The sequence below is a fragment of the Dasypus novemcinctus genome, chromosome 3 (assembly GCF_030445035.2).
Source record: "Dasypus novemcinctus isolate mDasNov1 chromosome 3, mDasNov1.1.hap2, whole genome shotgun sequence".
In the NCBI taxonomy this organism is placed as follows: Eukaryota; Metazoa; Chordata; class Mammalia; order Cingulata; family Dasypodidae; genus Dasypus; species Dasypus novemcinctus.
Window position 1 is genome coordinate 105987970 of NC_080675.1, and position 19430 is coordinate 106007399.

The 19430-nt window shown below is 36.6% G+C and overlaps 1 protein-coding gene across 3 annotated transcripts in view; it reads right to left on the reverse strand.

Moving 5' to 3' along the window:
* Positions 1–19430, reverse strand: part of DPH6 (diphthamine biosynthesis 6) — a 213049-nt gene that overhangs the window by 22854 nt on the left and 170765 nt on the right. Inside the window, exons 7-9 of one of the 3 annotated variants that reach the window (XM_071214095.1) lie at positions 18982–19076; positions 3940–4119; positions 461–2890 (exon numbers count right to left, since the gene is read on the reverse strand). In XM_071214095.1, coding sequence (XP_071070196.1) covers positions 3990–4119; positions 18982–19076 — 225 coding nt within the window. In that variant the 3' untranslated portion in view covers positions 461–2890; positions 3940–3989. Of the gene's footprint in view, positions 1–460; positions 2891–3939; positions 4120–18981; positions 19077–19430 lie in introns of those variants that run through there. The other 2 variants (XM_071214093.1, XM_071214094.1) reach the window with 2 other exon arrangements.

A 19430-nucleotide genomic window follows, 5' to 3' on the forward strand; every position in this document is an offset into this window, starting at 1 on the left:
TGTATGGTACATTTTAACATCAAGTTTGCCATAAGCAATAAAGTCAGGGCCCCAAAGAAATTTTAATATATTTCCCCATTTTTAACCCAGAGCTTTCCATTATCCAGCTATTTTGTTTGGGATCCCATGTTTAGTTGATATCATTTTTATTCACATTAATAATGTAAGATTTTACTTAAAGGTAAAATTCAAGTAGATCAATTATTTAATAGAAAAGTTTAAGGGTCATGATATATAAAGTGAAAAATCTAAGTGATAACAAAATTTATACCAGCCATCTCTTTAAAAATTGTATTTTACATTCTAGCTTGCATTGAGCATTTTTTCTAACAACCAGATATAACAGAAAAATTAACAAGTAAATTGACTTGTCATTAAAGACATGTGCATCATGAAACAGAAGCACATGTCTATCAAGAGTCTGTAAGAAGAAAAAATAAAGTATGAAAATGACAATCAGTTAAATTCAAAATTTTTTATTGCAGACTTAATAACTGTTACAAAGAATATATAGGAAGAAGAAAAAAGAAGTCTCAGTCCTCAAGATATTTACAATCTAATAGAAATAACAAAATAAGCCCTCAAACAACTAAAACATAATGCTGAATAAAGGTATTTGTCACAAGAAAGGGAAAAACAAAAAGATAGAGCAATTCTTTTGGTGTGGCTAAATAGAAAGTATTTGAGATAAACTTTGTATAATTGGCAGCATATAAATAGTTAAGAAAGGGAAGAATAAAGCAGGTAAGATAGAAAGAGCAAAGGCAAGGGAGCAGAGAATCAGAAGGGATAATAATGGATTGCCCAATGGTTTCGTATCACTGGGGCAAAGGATACCTGCAGGGGCGTCATAGAGAAAAACTTAAAAAAGCCGTATGCAAATATATTAGATGACCTTTAATTCATAGTCATTTATTTATTTAGGTGACAATGTAGCACTAATACAGATTTTTCTGTATGAAATTAAAAAGCAGAAAGGAAAATCAATATGGCAGTGGAATCAATTTGGAGAAAACGAAAGCAAAGAATCCACTTAAAGAAGCTATAACTTAACTAAGAGCTTGGGCAAGATACAACTTTAGCTAGAAAGATGGGAATATGGTTGGAATGGTATAAGAGACATTCTACAACTAAAATATAAAGGATAAGATAACCAACTGGATGTCAGTGGTAAGTGAGAAAGAGTTTCAGAGATGATGCCAATACACTGTGCCTGATACTAGGGCAGAAGCAGTTGTATTAAATAACAAAAACAGGGAAAAAGCACATTTGGATGAGATAATGAGTTCAAGGTTTGTACGTATAGTGATTGATACATATTGCCATGTCTAGAAGCCAGTCAAGAATAAGGATCTAGAGTTAAGAAGGTAGAGTAAAAAGAGTAGTAGAAAAATGAAAAAGAGTGACCTGGGAATCATCAATATAGAGGTAATCGGTACATTTGCAGGAACAGACAAAATTTGAGACAGAGAGAATATTTGAAAAAAAAGAGAGAGAATCATAACCGTAAAAAGATTTTGAAGAGTATGTACACAGACGGTAAGAAGAAAGGAAGCTACCGAAAGAGAAAGAAGAAAACTTGAGATCGAAGTCAGAATAGTAGAGTGCATACTGATAGATAAGCATCACAGGGGAAATTTTCAAAAAGGAGATGGTGGCCAATATTATCAGGGGAAAAGATTAAGAATTATTAAGACCGAGAAAAAGACAAAAGCTGTTCATCAAAGTAATAGAGGTCAAGCTAGAGACTGCAAATGTGTCATAAAGCAAATGGAAACTGAAGGAATTTAGGGAACAGAAAAAGATTTCAAAATAGTATTATATTTGAGGTACTGCATTCTAGGTCTTACTATTACTTGGGATAAAGTGCTAATTTATTTTTTAATATGAGTTTGAAATGTCAATGTAATTTTGATAAAACATATAGGCATCTGTCTTTTCTGCTATCCAGCATCTCTTCATCTTTCTTACGGTAACTGCACTTTGGTTTTTCTCTAGAGAACCACCTTCTCTGCTATCTTGGTGGGCTCAGAAGTAAAGATGGTGATATGGTCAAAGCTGTACCCTGAACCTTGACTGATTTTCACATGCCAGCTAAACTGAGCCATTGAGATGAAATGAGATTTTTGGTAAAGCAGCTCTCACTATTTTCTTCTGAACTCACACTGAGAAGATGCAGAGTTTCTACTTGCTAGTTACTTCAACGCCTGTTTCCTTCTACAAAAACAGTCTTAGCTGAGGCAACATTTATCATATTAAATTACCAAAGATAAACCAAAGTTCTCAAAGGACATTTTATCTGTTATAAAATAATCAGTAAAAGTTATTATATTCTTCCTGATCATAATAGAAATAGAACTCTTAACAATGAAAATATCCAAAACAAAAATGATGAATCACTTCAGTGACATTGAGTAGAATAAGTTTGAAAGGCTAAATAAAGTGATTACCTTTTTGTCCTCATTTTAAAATTCCAAGAGAGCAAAGTCATATTATTGGCAGAGATAGAAGGAAGAGAAGAGAAAAAGAAACCCCTGTCATGAAAACAAAGACAGGTTACAGAAATGAGGGATGGAAATGAAGTAAAAGGGAAAAAACAACAAGATATATCACATTCAAGTCAGAGGGAGGATGTGTTAAAAGACAGAGAAAGCGCTAATCTTAAGGAAGTTGGCAATATTAATTTCCTCAATTAATCAATGGTTCCATTATCTTCTTCTGAAGGTATATATTTTTAAGCAATCCCAAAAAAGCTCCAATGGGAAAATCCAGTCATAATAATTGAGCAAATGTTACATAATCTTGTAGGTTAGTAAACCTTATACAAAAATGCTTTTGAAGAATTATATATATAATTAGATGTTCTGTAGTTGTCAGGCACTGGGGACACCTAAAAAAAAAAAAAGGAAAATGCACCCATAATTTTTCAGCATCAGTGAGTATCTCACCTTAAAGAAATAATGTTTTTTGCAATTGGGCAAATGGACTGTGAAGACTAATGAAATACCCAGACAAGGTTAACAGTGAGATATTCACTTTGCGCTGAACACATAATGGCAGAAACACTGGACAAGAATTCAGTGGTTTTGATTTTCTATATATGCACATGGAGGCGAAAGCAGAAGAGACTTAGTAGCAAGAGATTCCTTTTGACGGGTTTGAAATATTTTGGGTAGTATAATTTCATATCCTTGAGGTTTATCAGCTTTTTGGAAAAGTTCACTAATAGTAATCTTCTGGCCCAATTCATTAACTATATTTTCAATCTTATTCACCCAAATTTTTCTGGAGAACTGAGACAGATATTGATTTCTATTTCTGGAAACTCTCAACCTGAGATTTCTGGGTTATCATTGTTTACCTACCCTGCCGAATCCTCATTAATCCTCTTGTTTCGTCAGCTTATTATATAACTGGATTTGCCTCAAATCTTGGTAACATAACACTAAAAATACAGAGAATTTTTCCCAATACTTTTTCTCTTACTATATTCATTACCTCACATAATTTTAACTATCATTTCTGCAGTGTTATAATGTGTTTAAAAAGAAAATTCTTTATCAAATTCTTCCTCACTGTCCATCTTGCCCTTATACTTCTGTTCCCCTGGATATTCCTGGAAAAGTTTTTTTTCTCCTTTTCTTCCCTTCTTAAACTTTGTGTAATGAAGAACTAATCTATCTTCAAACCTTTCCCATAACATTAATGCATAACAGCTTTACCCTTAACTTACTAGATGATTTAATAGTTGGTTATACATACTATCCTGTCATCTTATTGTTTAACACATTGATGATTTCCTTTCCAACTAAAGTGCACACTTATCACAAATATAATATTTTTATATCATGTAGAACTCTCAAAATTATAAACATCTACAAAATCCTTATGTATTGAAGATCTGAAAAAAAATCACTAATAATAAAATCAATATCTTACCCTTTCATCTGTTGCCATAGAATTATATATACAGAGCCAGTGCATATATCTCAACTTTCTATGAAATCACTGTGAATCTTAGATTTATTTGCCTTATCCTCTAAGTGCAATTCCAAAAAGTGTAGATAAGCCACAGGTGCAAACGCATCAGCTGAATGTATAACTACTTCTGAGGAATCCCTGAAATACAAAAATTTTATAATGCATTTATATAATATATAAATTGTGGGAAACTATTACAGTATTGATTAAAGGATAACAACAATCCTTGTTTTGTATGTATTTCCATTGGCCTACAATATGTAGTGATTAGCATCACTTTTAATAATCCAATACTTCATTTAGAAAAGAGCTGGGAACACCAAACTTACAAGAAAAAGTAATGAAGCCTTTTATCTTTATAAGGACATATAATTGAACTTTCAGGTTCACTCAAAGCTCTCTGAACAGTTTTGGGACTTAAATTCCTATTCAATTTCATTTTCACAGAGTTACTTGATATGGGATAAACATTAAACAATAGTGCTTTGTCTACATTATTCTTTTCATGTTCAAGAGGTAATTCATTCAGTGTTTCACACAAAATCTTAATTATCCTTCACAAAAGCAGTACTGGTGATGGTTTTAAGCTCTAGATGAACTCTTCACACTGCAATATCATTGCTATTAAAATTGATTGTCTGACATAGTAATTACCACATTCAGGTAAAATGGTATGAACTGCTTGCTGGCACCATATGGATACATGTAAATTAACTCAACTTTTATCAAAGACACCCTGTAAAGCACATATGAATAACTAACATTATGTGTGAAGTTCTAACAACTAATTATTCTTTATTGTTGTTTATTAAGAAAGCAATAATGTTTTACATTTCAACTTGAATTTTAAAAATAGAAATTCTTCATATCTTTTTTAATGCTTTGGCAACTAGTTCCATTGTTGTTATTAATACATTGTTAGCATTTTAACAGTAGTAGTATAGGAAAAGAAATCTTTATTTTATTTGACTCTAAGCCAGTAATGTAAAAAATTTTTTTTCACATCAACTTTGCAATACAAAGTTATTTAGTAGCAATAGAATAAATCTTAAAATCCATAGCTCCAATATATCAAAATTTTGAGCAAAATTTGTTTAATTTTCACTTGAAAGTTCCAGTAGAGAGAAAAAATATTTGATTAAAAAAATATTAAAAAACCCAACCTTTTGTATCATACATACATTTTGCTAATGCTCAGGAAAAAATAACAATAAAAATACCTTCAATGAGATTAAATAGAAAACAGCTTATAACATAATAAAATCATTAAAGTACTGATAGAAAAATATAACTATCTTTATAGGCTATATTTCTTTACTACTGTAAGGAAGCAAAAAAAGTACCTCCAGTTATAATGAGGATGACAAAGAAGAGAAAGAAAGTGAGGAAGCCCTCTTATTTGCTACCACCTGCCCCTCTCTCTGACTACTTACCTCTTGGTTGTTAGCCCTAGTCTTGTATCTTTATTTCCTTCAGCATTGTCTGCTCTGGCCTATCTTGGCTCACCAGCCAGATTCAAACCTCAAATCATGTCTACATCTCACTCTTACATCAAATTTTTTTTTTTTAAAGATTTATTTATTTATTTATTTCTCTCCCCCCACCACGCCCCGGTTGTCTGTTCTCTGTGTCTATTTGCTGCGTCGTCTTTGTCCGCTTCTGTTGTTGTGAGCGGCATGGGAATCTGTGTTTCTTATTGCTGTGTCATCTTGCTGCGTCAGCTCTCCGTGTGCGCGGTGCCATTTCCTGGGCAGGCTGCACTTTCTTTCATGCTGAGCAGCTCTCCTTATGGGGCGCCCTCTTTGCTTGTGGGGCTCCCCTACGCGGGGGACACCCCTGCGTGGCAGGGCACTCCTTGCGCACATCAGCACTGCACATGGGCCAGCTCCACACGGGTCAAGGAGGCCGGGGGTTTGAACCGCGGACCTCCCATGTGGTAGGCGGACGCCCTAACCACTGGGCCAACGCCGCTTCCCATTACATCAAATTTTAATCTCTCTCCATTCCTGACCCCAGGCTTGGAAACGGACCCTGATCCTTAATTATGCGAAACTAGGAACCTTGGTTTTTGTTTTTAATTTTATTTATTTAGTTTTAAAAGAAGCTTTAGATTATATAAATGTTACATCAAAAATACAGGGGATTCCCATACCCTCTTCCACTCCCACACTTTTGCCCATTAATGACATCTTTCATTAGTATGGTACATTTGTTACAACTGATGAACATGTATTGAAACATTGCTACTAACCATTGTCTATAGTTTACATTTTGCAATGCACAATTTTATAGGTTTTGACAAATGTATAATGGCCTGTTTCTATCATTGCAGTGTCATGCAGGACATATTCAATGTCTCAAAAATGCCCGATGTTATACCAGGGGAAGCAACAAAACTGTAATTAACCCCAACCAATACTATTTCAGTAAAGGGTTTTAGACCCTTCTCATGACAGTGATCCCCACTGAAAACAGAAGGTTGACAGCAAATAGATTGCTTAATTGATGTAATTATTGCATTCTGAATTGAGATTGTTATCCTGAGAAAAATGTATAGCATTCCAGCATTCTGAGCACTAAATGAAGAAGAGTGTAATTTTTACAGATTCTATTAAATCCATAATCTCTAATTGACTAGCATCATTTCATTTATTTGTATAAAGCCCTAATCAACTGGGAGAGGCTACACCTCAAATGAACAGTTTTTAGTCTCAAACACAAAAATGCCATTATTGCTCTTCTTTCTCTTCCACAGACTATTACTTGAAACTCAACTTTATAGGATCTCTGGTCTCCATTTGCTTCCTAGATCTTCCTATCCCTGAAACCTAGAGGCAAAACCAATCAAAATATCCTCAGATTAACCCAGACAATTAAAACCAAATATGCCACAGTAGAAATGCTTTCCAGTTCGCTGCCCTCCTCCCCTTTCCCTATTATTGTAAGTAATCAGTGAAATCACTACCTCTCAGACTGAGGGTTTTTCCAGCTAAGAGCATTTCCATGACCCCTTTTATCACTGCATTTGTCTCACCCCTATTTACAACTTCAAAAGGAAAGCTGGGTCAGGTCTGACATCCTCGTCACTGATGCTAGGCTCCTAAGGTATGAGGTCAGGTTCTACCCCTCACCTCAAGGAAAAAAAAAAACACAACAAAACAACTGTATTACACCTTGAGACTGAACCAGATTTTATTTTCACCTCTCCAATAAAAAGACAACTGTGGCAGGCTGGCGCTGAGGCACTCTTTACCTCACTTGATCAAACATGCTATCTCCAAATTTACCAAAATGTATAAACATATTCCCTGTGAACTCACACTTTCCCTCAAGTCATGTCAAATGTCATTTCTGACATTGTTAGACAGTGCTAGCTCTCTTTTATGTACATGAGTACTATATTTATAACCCTTTCATAACAACAGGCACTAAATTATAATTGTGTTTGTGTGCCTGTCTTCCTTCTTAGAGAGGGACCAAGGTTTGTTCATCTTTGTTCATGTGCCCCGGACCCACTCCACCACTGGCTCAGTACATACGGCATCACCTGGTATTCATTAGATATTTGTTGAATAAATAAATATCTACATCACCAAATTTTGTTATGTATCCTCACACATACATATGTAAATTGAAACTATCACACATCCACACTAATTTTTTTCAATTACCTACCATCACAAGAATACTTTCTTCTACATGCATATTCTACATATGAACATATTCACATAGGCATACTTTAAAAAAATTTTTAATTGTATTTTTTGAAGATATGTAGATCACAAAAAATGTTACATTAAAAAATATAAGAGGTTCCCATATACCACCCCCCCACTCCTCCCACATCAATAACCTCCTTCATCATTACAGCACATCCATTGTATTTGGTGAATACATCTTGGAGCACGGCTGCACCACATGGATTATAATTCATATTGCAGTTTACTCTCTCCCCCAGTATATTCAGTGGGTTATGGCAGGATATATAATGTCCAGCATCTGTCCCTGCAATATCACCTAGGACAACTCCAAGTCCCAAAATGCCCCTACATCACATCTCTTCTTCCCTCTCCCTGCCCTCAGCAACTACCATGGCCACTTTCTCCACATCAATGCTATAGTTTCTTTCATTACTAGTCACAACAGTTCTATAGCAGAATAGCAGTAAGTCCACTCTAACCCATATTTTATTCCTCCATCCTGTGGACCCTGGGATGGTGATGTCCACTCCACCTCTATATTGAGGGGGTTTATATCCCACATGGTTGATGGATGCGATTCTCTTGCTTGAACTTGTAGATACTCTTGGTTCCCTGTTGTAGTGGATGACTTATCTTCACCCCCGTTAGGTGACCTGGGTAAGTCTAATGAACCAGAGAGTAGGAGTTACAACTCTGCTGAGGCTCCAGGCCTAGCTAGCACATGGCCAGTCCAGAGATTCAAGTCTCCTGGGTATACACCAACCCCAGCGCCAACAACAGGTTCTGAAGAGGCATGCGTAAAAAGGTCACATCGGAGTCCAACTCCATCATGCTCAGGAACACAAATTCCAAAGTAGGGCCCACTGACAAGGCAATGAACTGCAGAGCCAACTGCCATGACCACATGTGTGTCTCTGTAGCCCTCAGGAGCACAGGTACGTGGGGTTGTATCTACTTTGGCTGTCTCTGGGATCCTGCTGAGGCGTGCATAAGCATGACCCCTCTGATGACTTCCTCTCTTTTGAAGACTCTTAGCCATATAAACTCATTTGTCTTTACCATTTCTCCCTTTAATTCAAGGTCTTTTTCTAGTTGCATCACCAGTTAGTGATTGGTAGTAATCCCTTGGCACCAGAGGCTCATCATCAAGAGTAATGTCCTATGCTGCGGGCAAGGTAATGCATTTACATGCTGAGTTTGGTTTAGAGAGTGGCCTCATTTGAACAACATGGAGGCTCTCAGGAGGTAACTCTTAGGCACCCTGCAGCTCTAGGCCTAGTTCAAATTTCAGGTACACAGGCGCATAAGCATAATCATCAGTATCAAGGGCTCATTACTGGACCATCCTTCACTGGTCTTTGCCATTGCACTTGGGAGATTGTTGCTGTTCCATTGGGGAGTGTACAGATATTGAAACATAGCTATCAAACATGGTTCCATTTTGGTTTACATTATGGTTTATACTTCAGACTGTACAATTTTCTAAATTTTTAGTTACATTATGGTTTACCTTATGATTTACCTTTTAGCCTATAGACTTTTATACATTTTTGGTGAAATTTAATATGTCCTATATCCATCATTGCACAATATTGTGGAACACTTCCATAGTCCCCCAGTTACCCTGCTTCTATCAATTCTATTCCTCTCTCCCACTCCCCTCAGGGCCCAAAGTGACAATGAAGCTTCATTGCTTGAAGACCAGATTTATAGATACTTGCAACAATGTTGAGGGCTTGACATACTAGACTGTCCTCCCCCATTGGGAGCCACCAATTCTCTCAAGAGACACAATTACCTCTGTTTTAGAATATCAGGCCTCCCCAGGATATGGGTACAGCTTCCCACTCATTGTATGGGTCTCCACCCAATGATATAATACACTATGACGAGATGAGCACTCACACACTCCTTAGAAGCCTGCCTCTATACCAGATGGCCCCCATTAAGCACCTTAAACAGGTAATCCTTCTTTATTATATTTTCTAAAGTATTTTCTCAACATTTTAGTTTCAACCACACACCTGACAATCTCCCATGTTCAACTGTTCCTCCCAACCTTCCCCCCAATTCCTTGGGCCATTTTACCCATCCTCCCAACCCTAGCCCCTTCAAGCCTGCAAAGGCCCACCCAATAGTATCCCTATCAGCATACTTTTATATACCAGTGATATCACATAGCATCTCTAGCATAATAAAAGTAAAGTTAATAAGTCCAAATTTGAAATACAAAGAAAATAATTTATAAAAGTAAATAAATTCCAGGTGATACTAGATAGACATTAGAAGGTTGAGAAGGTAAAGCATGTACTTCATCATTGCTAAATGACACATTATTGTACTATGTACTGAGTCATGCCTTGAATGGGTAGCAAATATGAGTAGGTAAGGAAAGTAGAAAATGAGTGTACAGTGTTGTAACCAAAGGATTAGTCCTTCCTTCCCTCCTTCCCTTCCATCCATCCATCCATCCATCCACCCAACTTTTAGCAACTATGTAGCAGTAGTACAAATAACTCAAATGGAAATATGGGGTTGTATCAAATACTGATATTAAAAAAAATTGTTCACTCAGAGAGGGAAGAAAATTACCAGTTTCATTAACACAGCATTTGGATTTTAGTTCTTACTTCATACATATTTTAAAGGTATAAAGTAATGATAAAGTAGGTCCCTTATTTGAGATTAAATATGTCTTACAATTGTCCTCTTCTTTTAAAGGCTAGTCTGTAATTTTTTTTTCTGAAGTGCCTCAGAAAGCTAATTTTCTGATCTAAAAATTTGTAGCTAAAGGTGAATAACTTCAGATAGTACCTGGCATGAAAAGTAAATTGTAAAAATGTTCTGGTTAGAAATTTTTTAAATTACTTTCAGACAAAGCCTTTTATAACCAGCCTTTCCCACAGGATTTAAAAAACACTTATTAAAATTTGAGAAAAATGTATCCAGTAATAAAATTTCTACAACCACCTACACTTCTATAAATTACATTATTCAAAGAGGATTCAACCAATGTTTTGAAAAGATTTCTACTTATATTCAAATAATTTTGCATGTAAGTGTTTATTTTTCTACCCTTAGAGGTCATCTCCTTTAGCTCCAAAACAAATGTCACTTGAATCAGCTATTTGAAAAGAGATTTCTAATACATGATTAATTGTATGCTAATGACAGACCACTATATTATGATAAAATTTAACAGAATAAGTTAAAAATTTGTCTCACAACTGTATTCTAATTTACAGAATGCAGCATTATTAATGGCCCAATGCTAAAAAATAGTTACAGGAAGTAGTGTTATCTTTTAATTATATCATATGGGTAATTATCTCTAAACAACTAAAAAACTTGTTTACATCCAGCTTTAGAATTTGCAATGCATGTTCACTCACATCATCATATTTAATACTTATCAATCAGATGGGTAGGATAACAAGGAGAAATGTCTGTATATAGGAGATGACATCTTTTTTTCCTACTAAGCCAGGATATGTCCCAACCTCTAAAAAAGGAATGCATAAAAGTGAATAAAACCAATTAGAACAATGACATAGAAGGGGAGGAGAAACTGAAGAAGCAAGGGAATTAAAGATTCCTATGCTAATTACAAGCAATACTGATGATCAGATAGCAAGGAAAGAGACTACAAAAATTAAGTACAAGAACCAGCAAGATGGTGGCAGAGTAAGGAGCTCCTAGAGTCAGCTCCTGCTACGGGGCAGTTAGCAAACACCCAGAGCTCTCTGGAGCTAGCTGAAGCACCTGTTTGGGGGCTCCAGGAGGCCAGAAGAGCATCCTGCAACGTCCTTGAAGGAGTAGAAGGAAGAAATGCCCGTCTGCAGAGAAGACTCATAAGTAGAGTGCTCCATGCCACGGAGGCCTGTGCCCATCCTGCACTAGAGGCAAGAGGCACAAGCTGCCTCGGGAGCTGTTCTGCTGCTGGAATTGAAAGCTCCACTTCCCCAAAACAGGGGAGGAAGAGACAGTTGGGCACCAATTTCAGCTATAATGAGGAAATTCAGTGGGCTACAGTGTGATCCGAAGAACAGCTAAGGTTTGAGCCTGTCCAGGTTAGAACGAGGCTGGGAGCTACCATCTTAACTCCGCAACTGGCATGAGGGGAAGCGGGGCAGACTGAAAATCCCAGTGCTGGTGGGGACTAGTTTCTTCCCATCCAGATCATATTGCAGCTCTAGCCTATGCCCCAGTGCCACTTACAGCAGGAAGGAAGCTGTGGTGACCTGCGCCAGCCTCTTCGGGAAATTACCAGCCAAGAGGCAGAGGTCGGTGATTATCCTGCTCTGGCAGCACGAGCTGCCCCAGGAGCTGTTGTGTGACAGGAATTGGAAGCTCTATTTCCCAGAAACAGGGAGGAGGAGACAGTTGGCTGCCAATTCTGGCTACAGATTGGGAGACTTAGCTGGCTAAGAGATAACCCTGGGAATGGCTGGGGTGAGAACCAGCCCAAGTCAGAAAGAGGCCAGGAGCCACCATTCTGACTCTGCCCCTAGCCTGAGGGGAAGCTAGGCTGACTGAATCTCTCAGTGTCGGCAGGAACCAGTTTCTTTCATGCAGATCAGCCTGCAGCCCTAGCCTAGGCTTCAGCCCTGCCTCTGGCAGGGAGGAGGCTGAGGAACCTTGCACTAGCCTATATAGATAACTGCAGGTAACTTTGGCTGGCATTGACTGAAAATCAGAACTCTACCAGGGCAACTGTGGTCATCTTGGACACGCACTGCATATATTGTTGCCCACACCTGCAGCTCCATCCCACCCCAGGCAGGGGAGAAAGGGATGTGAAGCTTCATCAATCTCTCTGGGCAACTACAGTCTAGGCCTGCACCTGGATTATTCCACATAGCTGTGACGTTGTCCCTACCCATGGCAAAGGAGAAAGTTGGAAGAAGCATCATTGGTCCCTGGCGCAATGAGGGCAGATTGAGCCTCCACAGCTTGCAGCACCAACTACATGCTTGGCTCCCACTGTGCAACCAGCAAGGGAGAAACGATAGGAAGCCCTAAAGAGAAAAACTGCACCTAGAATAAATATTCTAGTAACCCAGATGTGAAGACATCAACAAAAAATTACAATCCACACCAAGATACAGGAAGCTATGGCCCAGTTAAAGGAACAAGATAAGTTTTCAGACAGCACAAAGGAGTTAAGACACTAATTATAGATGTTCAAACAAATCTCCTTAATAAATTCAATGAGATGGCTAAAGAGATTAAGGATATTAAGAAGACACTGGACGAGCACAAAGAAGAATTTGAAAGCATACATAGAAAAATAGCAGATCTTATGGGAATGAAGGGGGCAATAAATGAAATTTAAAAAACATTGGAATCATATAATAGCAGATTTGAGGAGGCAGAAGAAAGGATTGGTGAGTTTAAAGAAATGGCCTCTGAAAGTGAATATACAAAAGAACAGATGAAGAAAAGAATGTACAAAATTGAACAAGGTCTCAGGGAACTAAATGACAGCAAAAGGCATGCAAACATACGTATCATCGGTGTCCCAGAAGAAGAAAAGAAGCGAAAAGGGAGAGAAGGAATATTTGAAGAAATAATGGTGGAAAATTTCCCAATCCTATTGAAGGACATAAATATCCCTGTCCAAGAAGCAAAACATATTCCCATCTGAAAAAATCCAGAAGACCAACTCCAAGACCCATATTCATTAGAATGTCAAAGGCCAAAGACAAACAGAGAATTCTGAGAGCAGCAAGAGAAAATCAATGCATAACATATAGGGAATATCCAATAAGATTAAGTGCTGATTTTGCACCAGAAACCATGGAGGCAAGAAGACAGGGGTCTGATATATTTAAGATACTACAAGAGAAAACTTCCAGCCAAGAATTTTTATCCAGCAAGACTGTCTTTCAAAAATGAGGATGAGGGAAACGGACTTTGGCCCAGTGGTTAGGGTGTCCATCTACCATATGGGAGGTCCGCGGTTCAAACCCCGGGCCTCCTTGACCCGTGTGGAGCTGGCCATGCACAGTGCTGATGCGCGCAAGGAGTGCCGTGCCACGCAAGGGTGTCCCCCGCGTGGGGGAGCCCCCACGCGCAAGGAGTGTGCCCGTGAGGAAAGCCGCCCAGCATGAAAAGAAAGTGCAGCCCGCCCAGGAATGGCACCACCCACACTTCCTGTGCCGCTGACGACAACAGAAGCGGACAAAGAAACAAAAAAGCAGACAAAGAAACAAGACGCAGCAAATAGACACCAAGAACAGACAACCAGGGGAGGGGGGGAAATTAAATAAATAAATAAATCTTTAAAAAAAAAAATGAAAAAAAAAAATGAGGATGAAATTAGAATATTCATAGATAAACAGAAACTGAGAGAACTTCTAAGCAAGAGACAAGAATTTCAGGAAATACTAAAGGGTGTGCTAGAGCCTGAAAAGACAGGAGAGAGAGGCCTGGAAGAGAGTCTAGAAATGAAGATTATATCAATAAAAGTAACCAAAAGTGTCACAAGAGTGGGGAAAATAATATATGACAGATAAAACTCAAATAGGAGTAAACTTAACCAATGATGTAGCACTTGTATTCAGAAAACTGAAACTCAATGTTAAAATTAAAAAAAGCCCTAAATAACTGGAAGAACATTCTGTGCTCATGGATTGGAAGACTAAATATCATTAAAATGTAAGTTCTACTCAAATTGATACACAGATTTGATGCAATCCTAATAAAAATTCCACCAGCATTAAAGAAAAAATTGAAAACATAATCAATAAATTTATTTGGACGGGTAAGGAGTCCTGAATAGCCAGAAACCTCATAAAAAGGAAAAGTGAACCCTCATCTCCAGACTTTAAATCATAATACCTACCTGTAGTGGTAAAAAGAGCATGGTACTGGCATAAAGACAGACACAAAAGATCAATGGAACCACATTTATGGTTCAGAAACAGACTCTCACAGGTATGGTCAATTGATTTTTGACTAGCCTGTCAAACTCACACAGCTTGGGCAGAACAATCCATTCAACAAATGGTGCTGAAAGAATTGGACATTCATAGATGAGGGAAGAAAGGAGAACTCCTATCTCATATCTTATCCAAAAATTAACTCCAAATGGATCAAAAAACTAAAAATAAAAGCAGGAACCATAAAACTTCTAGAAGAAATTATTGGAAAATATCTTCAAAAGCCGGTGGTAGGTGGTGGATTCCTAAAGGAGATAGAAGGACTGAGTGGACTACTGATGTTTAATGTATTTAGAAGTTTTAATTCGCTTTATTGTAAAATTATGGAAATGTATAGAGTGGATGGTAACACACAGGGAGTAACAGCTAGTTTATAAATGGGGATGTGCTTGAAAATGGTAGTCTAGGTATGTAAATGCCAATTGACAGAACGGTTGACAATAATCTAGGAACTGGATAGCACAGTAAACCAAAAGGTGAGTGAGAACTGTGGTTGATGGTACAGATGCAAGAGTGTCCTTTGTTAACTAGAACAAATGTTTATCACTACTGTAGGGTATTGGGAATGTGGAGAAATATGAGAAAAATCCAGCTGGAGTGACCTATGAACTGTGGTTAGTAGTAATAATATAATATTCTTGCATCTATGCAAAACATGTACTATGTTGATACTGAGGCCGTATGGAAAAAGTGAGCCAAATGTATACTATGGACATGACAATAATCAGATATATTATTTTATCTGTAGCAAATGACACACCACATTGTGGTGTGTTGATGGAGGGGTGTAGTTTGGGAATTCTGCACATCTGCATGATTGTTTTATAAGTTTACAACTTCTGTGATAAAAAAATATATTTAAAAAATAGTAAGTGTGGGTTGGGAGAAAAACACACCAAATGTAAGGTAAGAACTATGATTAGTAGTAAGATTTTGACAGTGTTCTTTCATAGTTTGCAACAAACGTCTAACGATAATACAAGGTGCTGGTGGAGGGTTGATGTATGGGACCCCTGTATCACATTATGCATGTTTGCTTTGTAAGTTCACAACTTTTACTATACAGTTAATTGTTTATGTATGTGCATATATAAATAATATAAAGATAATAATCGATTGGTTAGGGGAAAAATACTTTGTTTAGTAGTAATATTTTGACAATGTTCTTTAATCATTAGTTAAAAAGGTTTAAAAACAATGCAAGTTATTGGTGGTAGGGTGAGATGTTATATATGTTTGCTTGATGTTATATGTTTGTTTTTTAAGTTCACAACAATTATACATTTATTGTTTATGTATATTTGTGTATGAGTGATATATTTCAATTTTAAAAAAAAGTTAAAAAAATTTAACTACAAAATACAAAAAGCACAGCAGCCTTGAGTCACTTAAGTATCAGGGTAATTAGCCCAACTATGGTTCAGCTGCACCCATGACATCTCTGTGTTATTACAGAACAATATAATAATGGTAAGGCTGTCAGATTTGATAAATAAAAATATGGGACACCCAGGTGAATTTCAGTTTTAGGTAAATGAAGAAAAATATTTTAGTATCCTATATTTTATCTGGCAACCGTAAATAATGGTGTACAAGAAGGTGATACTAAGTCATCAAGAAAACTTCAAACCATGGCCAGTATGTATTCAAAAAGTGTGTTATAAATACAATATTAGAAAATGTCCCAGTGATAGCATTTAAGATTAAATAAAAGTTTTTTTTAAAAAGTAAATGAAACAGGATATATCAACAAAAATAAACAACAAAAATGGCAAATTCATGCAACAACAATATTTATTAGTGCCTGCTGTGTTTTCTCAACATAGTTCAAGTATGAGAACAAGTATTGGAGGTCATGGCAGCTTATAAGGCTTTATAAATGGAAAGACTAGGAAAGGGGAGAAATGGGAAGACTAGAGAAAAGAAATCAAGTTAGGAAATTATGAAGCTGAGATGAGGCATAGCCTACAAAGAAACATGCAAAGACAATTCTTAGTATCAAAATTAGATTAGTGATTAACTGCTAAATGAGTAAGAATGAAAAGACAGTGCTTCTTCTGTATTCTCAAGGTATATACCTTTGTAGCAGTTACCATGTATTGGTGGTTTGCCTGTCAGTCTCTCCTGTTACAGAAAGAACTCCTAGAGACCAGAGCAGCAACTTGCAGAGTTCTACCCAGTTAATTGGCCTCAATAAATGATTACTCAGTTGATCTGAACTGAAAAACTCATTTGGCACAAGAGAGTTCCATACACCTCCCCTGAAGCCTGTCTTTTTAATACCATAATACTTTCCCTCATATCACTGTCTCAGTCAGGCTTTGGTTTCCTTGTCTGCAAAATGAGGAAGTTGAAAAAGATTCATTTTCCAGGTAAAGTACTATGATAAATAGGCATTCTGGTTATGCAGTATAAAGCAGATTACATGTCTTATAATTCTGGGTTGTCAATAAAGACTTCTGGGTCCTTGAGTACTTTAAAACGTTAGGCAAATATGCAAATTACTGTTCTTTGGCATTATTTTTCCCTCAGTGTGTGCTTTATTTCCTAATTTCCTAATTGGTTAGTACCATATTAATAAGAAATATCTCACAAGTTTCCCATTATACTATAATTGCACCCTAGCAGATAAATGCATTTTTTGAATAATCAAACAATATTATTTCATTGAACTAGTTGCTTATGCACACTTCATTCATGAGTCATTTTGGGGTCATCTTGGCCAGAAATATGTCTCATCTATGAACTTAATCTTATGACTCTTCTCATTTATCATTTATCATTGCATTATAATTAAATATAGATGTCTTTTTCCCACCCAAGTGGAAGGTAGGAACTATCTTTGAACAATAATGAGGCCCAGGAGAATGCTATGGACCTAACAGGTGCTTGATAAATAATTGCCAAGTAAATTACGACGATGATTTTTATTAATGGAAAGGAAGTTAACAATACACGATGGAAGCAAGAGTGGGTGAAAATTGCAATATGGTAATGAAAGTGCCTTGGCCATGCTACACTAGATAAATATATTCTTTTAAAAATCCACTTTTGTGAACTCCACCCATCATGACAATGCCCCATGAACACGTAAACACAGTTATATGCCTTATAGGTATGCCCCAGGTTAACCTCCTCCCATGCATCCCCCATCACTGACACCCCGCACCAATGATCCTCCCCTGCTACAGTAGTAACCCTTCTGTGATCTCAAACTTCTTCAAAAATGAAGCCAACCAAATAACAAAATACAAATAATAAGAAAATGAAAACATTGTAATGACAGATACAGGTGATTATCTTGTCATAACTTACAAAATTGTCCAGGAGAGAGTGTAAGCCACAATGTAAACTATAATCGACGCTATGGCAATGCTCTAAAACATGTTCATCAATTGTAAAAAATGTTCCACACTAATGAAGGATGTTGTTAATGTGGGAAAATGTGCGAGGGGTAGGGAGCAGAGCATATAGGAATCCCCTATATTTTTTATGTAATATAAGTATCTTAAAAAAAAAGTATATTAAAAAAAATCCACCTGGAGTTGTCTTAATTTTCTTATATCAGCCTTTTTGTTATTAATAGCGTGTACAAAGAAGTTGGCTCTTGGTGTTGAAAATATTGAAGGTGCCCATTAAAAACAGGATTCTAACCTGCATCAGATGAAGTTTTTGAAATCAAGCACAATTCTGGGAATCTTTTCCAAGATACATAAAAGCTTATGAAAAACAGATAAAGGGCTCTCTTACCATATGAGAAGAGCTCCATAAGTTAGGGCATGGCTAATGATGTAACAAACTGAAACAAGTTCCTGTTTTTCACTACAATAATTTTAACAATCTATGGCAAAGAAATCACACCACTCACCATAACCTGAATTTATTTAAAGACAATGTTTATATGTAAAAAATAACCCCACATAATTAAAGAGCAATGTTTAGTATTATCATTCTAAGTTGTTAAAGATAAGAAAAAGGAAAAAGAGGGTAATGTTAATGGAATCCATAGGCTACTGATGAGGCAGTTTATCACATGTAGCTGTAATGAAAGATAAATAATACAGGCAATTGACACTTCATGAAAGGATACAAGTGTCAGTATATACGTACCAGTTTTACTGTAGGCCATTATCAGCAAGAAAATGAAAGTGCAATGTCTAAAAAGTTTATAGCCTTCTATGAAGGCCTCCTCTTGTCAGATATTGATTTAGGTATTCAGACAACTTCACCAGTATTAAACAAATTGAGTGTTTGTGAACTTAAGAGGACATGTTCTATTTCTCCTAGCAAAAGTTGGCTAACTTAATGTTCCTTATTTAAATTTAAGGAATGACAAGAACAAAATGATATCTTACACAATTATTTTCTTCTTAAATAGAGGGCAATCCAGAGTGAATGTTTCATACTCTCCACCTTCTCCACAAACATGGACTCCATACTTCTCAGAAAGCTGGAAATAGGGAAAAAGAAAAAAAAAAAACAAGGAACCTAAAATTAGACAGCAAAAATGCTCACTTAATTTATATTGTTTTGTCTTGGAAAATATTCATGAAGAAAATTTTAATTCCACAATAGATTGCAAACTGCAGGAAAATCACTTTATATTTAATTTTAAAAATGTGTATAAAGTCATTTAAAAAATGTTACCATAAGGCACAGAATTTTTAATAATCCCAAGACCCTCATAAAAAGCTGTAAGGACCAGCATTTCTGCATGTAATGAGAAAATTTAAACATTACTGTAAATTTTGGGAATGACACTAGCTTTAGATTCAAAGGGAGGCTAAGGAGGAAAGATAGTCAT